Source organism: Hyposmocoma kahamanoa, unplaced genomic scaffold, assembly GCF_003589595.1.
Source record: "Hyposmocoma kahamanoa isolate Upper Pololo Valley unplaced genomic scaffold, ASM358959v1 81, whole genome shotgun sequence".
Lineage (NCBI taxonomy): Eukaryota > Metazoa > Arthropoda > Insecta > Lepidoptera > Cosmopterigidae > Hyposmocoma > Hyposmocoma kahamanoa.
Genome location: NW_020654080.1, coordinates 8632812 through 8640765, shown reverse-complemented (window position 1 = coordinate 8640765; position 7954 = coordinate 8632812). Strand labels below are relative to the sequence as shown.

Below are 7954 nucleotides of genomic sequence, written 5' to 3'. Positions count from 1 at the left end.
ATTTCAGTAATGTGAATTTATTATAGTTTGGAAAGGTAAGGTTCCTGGTGAAATTACAGGCACATGAGACTTGTCAACTTATGTCCGAGGGTGACAGGCGCAGTGGCAATGCCCCTAATATCTTTGCGATTTAAAGCTCTGAGTGGCACTGCAACTGTTATGGGTACGCGTGTTGCTCAGGCGCTGGACTTGTTCGTCCCGCCACTTGGTATTATAAAAAAAATATTCAAAATTTAAAAATATTCAAAAGTAGAATCACTTCACATATTATTTACTTTTTTTACACTGGGCCTTAGGAGGTTAATACATTGGAAAGACTCGGTCTGTAGCTCAGTTGACGCTGTTTCGAGTCCAATTCAGTCTAGTTACATTGTGTTGTTCAATCTTTGTATCAATAATAACAATTAGTGGAGTATTTTCGTAAAAAAATATATGAATACCATGATAGTAAAACGTCATGATATTCAATAAATGAAAAATGTTGTAAAACGATTAGTCATTTTCAGGGGCCACAAGGAGTACCTGGTGAAAAAGGAACATTAGGATCGAAAGGTGAAAAGGGAGATAGTGCTCCTTCACACAATTTGACAACGGTAAGTATTTTATTACCCTTGAGTTTATCCTTTATTAAGCAAAATAAAACGTTTCCCATTGAATCTGAAATTTTATTACACTTATTTGATTAATGTAGACGTAATATTAAACCGGGTAGCACTTGGGCGCTGTTTCCGCCGCAGAAACATGTGGATTCATTTAAACTTTTAGAAAATAAAGCCGCCGCGGTTTCCACGGCGCCGCGCCTTTGGAAGATACCCGTACACAGATCAACTTTAGGTATCTTTAAGAAAACTTTGTAACAAAATTTTACTGTCCTTGTAATTTTTTAATTTTAAATTTTCTTTATGTCTAATAAAATATATAAAATGTTTATTCGTTGGAGTAACATACCATTTATGATGTAAAACTAACACAGACCAATAATTAGGCAGTCTCTGTGGAGCGCGAAAGGAGAAAAGAAAACAAAAAAAATTACACAATAAAAAATTAAAAACAAAAATTACTTATAGATACAAGGTGAAAAAGGGGAAAAAGGAAACGACGGAAAACCAGGACCGCGCGGTGAACCAGGACTATGTCCACATTGTGGCCCGACCGTCCAGGGTCCACCAGGCCCGCCCGGCCCACCAGGTCCACCTGCACCTGTACCACCAGAGCCACATTACCTGGAGAATGATGATGATTTTTATACGACTACGACTGTCGTTTATAGATCTATTACAGCGCTTATTAAGGTTAGTTTTTATTTGTGTATGGGAAATCTATCATATCTTCGAATTTATTATATAACTGATCTTTCAACCCGTTCATGGACTGTACTTAAATATTACCGCACACCATAAATGTCATTATTTTTCTTTGTGCCGTAGTGTTTTTATTGATTGAATATCGTAATTACGCTTTGTCACTGACGGCTGATCCCTTTCAAAATTTTATATAAAAAAGTTTGGCTATGACTGTAGTAGGATGAACGCCATTGTATGATATTTAATTAGTACTAAAAACATGCGTTTTTCGAGAAAAAAATAAGTTATTTAATTTAATAATTTCTTTTATTATTAGAAAGTTCAACGACACTGATATGTACTCATCAATCACTTCATACAAATACGTCGGCGTCCACCTCTTAATGTAACGGCCACAAATGTTTGCGAGTAAATTATTGAATTTTGTCAGGACGTTATTGATGTCTTCTCTACGGAGAAGCACTTGGAAATCGCACTGTGGAGGTGGTTTTCCACTGGCGAGGCAAGACGAGAATTGAAATCTCGCCGGCCTATTTCCACCAAAAATTAATAGAAATAGAGACCATTTATTGCGACGCCACAATAAAAAAAGAAAGGCACAAAAAACAGCGTAACAACATGTAAACAACAAGTTACATAGTACTATACTGGTATATGTGCGGCTGTGGTGTGGTGCACACACACACACACACACACACACGTATATATATGTATATATATATATATATACAGTTCATTTAGCGACAAACTCGCGGCTGAAATAACATGTCCCGTAAATTATGTTAACGGAAGAAAAACTCAGATGAATCCATCATTTTTTTAAATCTCAAATCATAGCTACCACGATCTCGCGCGAGCTTTCGCAAGTAATCGTATTTCCGCTGCAAAGTATAATAAAGTATAATAGTCTACACAGGCAGTAATACGGTTCAATATTAAATCAACTAATATTTCAATTCTCGCCCGTCCTCGTTAATCTAGACCATTTCCATCAAAGATGCGCTAGGAGAGAATTCAAATGTTGCCATAGAAATTTCAATTCTCATCTCGAGTCGTCTCGCCGGTGGAAAATCATCTTAAAACCTTGGTGTTTTTTATAATCCATATAGCAAAACGGGGTACACCGTATTATCTTATTCTGATATTCCTTTTTCGATAAATCCCGTTACCGTCCTTATTATCGAGATATAAAATTAATTCAAAACATATTCTCAAGCTTATTCATTCCATTTCCAAGACTTCAACTTCATTACAACAAAGATGAAAAAAATGTATCACCACCTGCTATTCTTATTTACATATTTTCTAATTGATAGATAATGAAAAAAGAATTATAGATAGAATGGCTGATTTATTAATAGCTCTAATATTCATGGTACTGTTATAGAGCGGTTCAGGAATAGTTTTTAAAAAAGAAACAAATTTAACCCAAAAACACCCTTTAAATAAATATTTGACAATAAGGAAAATTATAGCGAGAAACAATGTGTCGCGACGGCGTTCAAATCCAATCTGCCTGCACGTGGAGGCTTTTGGTCGGAAGCGCTTCTAGTTTCTTATTGCATTTGCGTCAAATGAAATAGGAAACGTGACATGCAAAAAGTATGGCTAAACATAAAAATTAATTATTTTTTATATGTTGCCGGCTATATGGGTATGTAACAACCCCCTCCTTAAGTTCGATCATCACAGTTGAAGTGATGAGAGAAACCTGTTTGAAAAGCTGATATGAACTGGAGTTAGATTTGAACCTCGTCTGGAAACAATAGAAATTAGACATACATTTAAGAAATTAACGGTTAAGACAAAATAAAAAGATATCGAAATAAAATGTTAACAGCTAGTTAAAATTAGTTTACATTGAAAATAAAATCATGTTAATCTATAAAAATATAAAATTAATCAGAAATCATGTATTTTAGGTGTTGTCACAATAATATTACTTTTAATTGGAGTTGGCGTACTTTTGATTTCAACTTCGTCGGGTTCCGAAGATGAAAAAGATGTGTTTAGACTTTTCTGAATAAATACACACTGAACTGCTGGTTTCTTCTGAACCTTCTCATTATTGCATTGATTATATATTCTTACGTAACAAGCTCCAGGGTCGATGCGACAAAATGCTTTCCTAATTTTAAATAACATATATAGTGAGAAAATAATACCAATCATATAGCTTATGGACATATAATGTACACCATACCTTTGGAAATGTGCTGTGCTTTCCAGCTTATTTAGTTCTTGTTCAAATGAATCTAAGGGTCGTATTCCAGAACTCTACTCAATGCTCAAGTCAGGATTGCACTGGAAACACAAGCATTGGAAATACGACCCTAACGGCAGGGTACTTGAGTATGATTTCGAGTGCTTTAAACCATACTCAAATCCTGACTTGAGCATTGAGTAGAGTTGTAGAATACGACCCTAAATGCACGCTAGCATGCACAAGTGAGTCTAAATTATTAAGATTATCTAACTTATTAAATTTCATCAGTTTTATTTAATTTCTCTTTTTCACTACAGTCATCGATTAGAATATTAAAGCCTGACAACTTATTTGTTACATTGCTCACTACATTCGCGCCTGTAGGATTGAACTGTAATGTTTTGAAAAAGGCATTACATCCTTTCGGAAGTGATAAGGTGCCTGTTACGAACAAGACGATATTAATACTCTCTAAATAATTCTTACAGTTAATATGACACTTAGCAGGTTCTGATTGAACAAAACTCCACCTATTGTTACTTAACTTATGAAATATGTCAACAGAACCGTGCAAAAGTTTTGTAACACATGATTCCGGCAAACTTTTTACCACTTCACTATTATAGATAGTTTCACAGGTCGGATTCGCAATTGTAGAATAAATATTAGTCAGAGAACACACGAAACCCTTTCCACTGATCACTTTGCATTTGTTGTTGAGTAGAACATAATATGATCCGCTGCTATCGCTACTCGTACATAAGGACTTGTAGGAGCAATAATAATATAAGTATCGGGTTTCGACATATCATACGGTGTAGGTAACGAGATAACATTATAAAGATTGAATATTTGAGGATTGAAGGAGGATTGAACATTTTTGTTAAAATGATGGTAACATACTAAACTTGAAATATCTATTAATTCATGAATATTTTGTAAAGTTAAAGCCACTAGAGTTCGTAATGTCTAGGCACGGTATTTCTGTAAATGATTATCACTAATATCAGGTTTCTTACCACGGCATGATTTCTTTTTATTTTCCCGATATTTCGATTTTATAGTATTTCTGTGTTTATCAAGTTCGGTAAACAGCTGATGCGGACTTAGTACAGTCAGGTGCAAAATATTTCATTTAGCAAAGAGTATTGCATTATTAACGTCATCGATGTCAAAGGATAATGTTAATATGATGGATTCCAAAGAATTCATTAGAGAATTGAGTTGTGACTTGATTTCTAATTTATCATTTGAGTTTGAAACTTTTATAATTACTTCCTCGAGGATTTCCATATTTTTCAGTAGACGTTTTTCATTTTCATTGACCTATGACATAGATTGATTTAATATAGAAAGAGTTGATTCGATAACATGTATGTTATCGAATGGGCTAACTGTTTCTCATCCGATTGTATTTTATCAACAGCATCTGTGCATTTGACCGCGTTTTCAGAATCCAAGGTACCGAAAAATGTTTTTAAGATTAAACCCCCGAAATCCGTAAGATCACGCTTATGGCTTTTGGACTGCTCATCAACGAGTAAGTATGATATGGATGAGAAGTTGGTTACGTTATTTATATGTTGATTTCCCAAAGCGGACAAATAGTTGACGCATTCCTTCTGAATTTTTCACGACGAGAAAGAGTCACAATATAAATTAATTTTCTCGAATAAAAGTTCGACTTTATCTAAATTAGGTTTAATTTTACTGATTTCAATATACGTGACAACGTTGTCATTGGTGAATGTAACATCTAAAAGTTTGTCGAATAATAGGTCTGGACTTCCGTAAATAGTTGTAACATACTTACTGAACATCGGAGCGGTAGCAACCACCTGAATCGGATACGTTAGGCGTATTATGTTACGGTTACGTTAGGTTTGATCGGAAGCGGGCTTTATTTCGTCATAGTGATGACGCACATATTTACGATTAATTTGTAAAGTGACTGTATGATTGCCGTTAATTTTTACAATTTTATAAGGTCCTTTCCACACCCCTGTGTAGTAAGACCTTGTTTTGTTTATGAAGGCATTTGAGATATATCATAAGTAAGTGACAGGCTTCGCGTGTGCATCATAGCGGGTTTTAAATCTCTCTTTCGAGGAAAATACGTTGTCTTGCGCTTTTTGTCGACTGTAGCGCAGCCGATAATTAAGGGCTCGTACGTAATCCGTATATGTGTTGTTATCAATAGCGTCTATACTACTCGGTAGATATGCTTTAAAACCAAGCAAAAGTTCTAAAGGTGGGAAACATGTCGTGCTATGTGTGTTGGAGTTGTATGCGATCATTGCGCTAGGTAAATATAAGACCCACGTATGTGGATTGTCGCCTACGTATGACCTTAAATATTCCTTCAAGGTAGAATGACTTCGTTCAAGTGCTCCGCAGATTTGAGGAGGATAAGGCGAAGCGAAAATATGCTTTATGCCAAATAATTTTTCTAATTGTGTAAGTACTTCCGAAGAGAAGTTTGTGCCTTGGTCTATGATAATCATTTTTGGGATTCCAAAGTGGAAAACGTATTGAACGAGCAATTTAGCTGTTTCCTCGGCGGAGCAGGATTGCATTGTGTATGCTTGAGAATATTTGGTCAGATCATCTTGTAAAGTTAAGATTAATTTATATTTAGATTCTCGGGTTTCTCGGAAAGGACCAACTAGGTCTAGAAAGAGTTTTTCATTAGGTCTGGTTGAAGTGGAAGTAATGATCATAGGGGCATTATTTGTTTGCTGTAAAGGCTTATTAATCTGGCAAGAACGACAGTTTTTTACGTAGTCTTCAATGTCTTGCCGCATATTTTTCCACCAGTACTGAGATTTTATACGTTCAAACATGCGAGAAATGCTGGGGTATCCGGCTGCTGGAGAACCGTGATTCTCTTTGAGGATTCGTTGGTCTTCCTCAGGTGCTGGAAATGAAATAGAATTGCGGTAGGTATTGACCTTAATATTGGTTATGTGGAATAGAAAAACGATCATGTTGTATATTTTATTATATGACAATTTCGTAAAAGGGTCGTTAAAATCTGATATCGCGAATTCCTTTTCTTCGCGTTACCAGAATTGGATCATGTCCCTGTAGTCGCGTAGTAGAGTAAAAATGTCTTTATAAATAATTTCATCGTAGTGGTTAACACGTCCAAAAAGGTGAGTGAAAAGATGTTTCTCATTGGATGTTGATAGGAACGTGTGCAATTCACACTTGACATTGCGAATATTAGGTTCACTCGTAGATAAATTAATAATGTCGGAACAGTAAACGACAGAGTCGTCCAGATCGAGCGACGTTGGGTAAGCAATTAGTTTACACTTCGCCTTAAGTAAGGATTCCTTATGTTCTACTATTGTTGTGTCATATGATACGCCCGACTCTGTGTTGATTTGCAGGAATTGCTCGTACGTTTCAGAGATAGAAGGTGTCGGGTCAATGCACTGTGAAGGCGTAGAATTACATAAGTCAGGATTGAGATCGGAGTCGTTGGATTCTAGGGTGTTGACATGGAATCGAGAGAGAGCGTCCGCGTTAGCGATTAATTTTCCTTGTTTATATATTATCTCATATAGGAAATGAAACTATTTTTCCGGATTTAAATCGCGTATATTTGTTTTTGTTGACTACCAGTCAACCGTGACCATGGGACCTGTAAAGGGCCCGAAACGTCGGTTTGTTTGAAAAAACAAATATACGCGATTTAAATCCGGAAAAATAGTTTCATTTCCTATGTGTAACAATCGCGAAAACCTAAGAACTCGATATTATCTCATAGTTATATTCCTTTAGTTTGAATCGCCATCGGACAAGTCGTGATCCAGGGTCTTTGACGCTCAAAAGTCAAACTAGTGGTTTATGGTCGGTTACAATTTTAAATTTTCGGCCGTATAGGTAGGGCCTGAAGGTCTTTACGCCCAATAGGATAGCCAAAAGTTCCTTTTCGATCGTAGCGTAGTCACCTTCGGCCTTCTGTAGAGTAAGAGACGCGTACGCTATTGGTTTGTCCTTCCCGACTTCTCCCCGCGAAAGTATAGCACCCACTACATAGTTCGAAGCGTCCGTAGTGAGAATAAATGGTTGGTTGAAATCAGGGTATTGAAGAAGTGGAACAGTGGTTAATTTGTGCTTTAGGAGATTAAATAGTTGATCTTGATCTTGGGACCAAATGAGTTCAACGTCTTTTTTAAGGAGAGAAGTTAATGGTTTTGTAATTTTGGAAAAATTCTTAATAAACCGTCGGTAATAACCTACTAGTCCCAAGAGTGATTTTATGTCTTTTGGATATTTTGGAATTTGGAAATTCGACACGGTTTTGACTTTATCAGGATTGGAGCACGCATCCTTATAGATACGCTACCTCTCGATGTAGGAACTCGCATTTGTCGGGTACTTGGATAATCGATTAAAGGCAAGTTGAATTTTTTTCCATATGCGATTTTAAGTC

General features: G+C 36.1%; 1 protein-coding gene across 4 annotated transcripts in view; it reads left to right on the top strand.

The window, feature by feature from the left end:
• LOC113234187 (collagen alpha-2(XI) chain-like) overlaps positions 1 to 7954 on the top strand; it is a 170022-nt gene that overhangs the window by 147774 nt on the left and 14294 nt on the right. For all 4 annotated transcript variants that reach the window (XM_026469481.1, XM_026469484.1, XM_026469483.1 and 1 more), the window contains 2 exons: positions 507 to 593; positions 1068 to 1292. In XM_026469481.1, coding sequence (XP_026325266.1) covers positions 507 to 593; positions 1068 to 1292 — 312 coding nt within the window. The remainder of the gene's footprint in view (positions 1 to 506; positions 594 to 1067; positions 1293 to 7954) is intronic.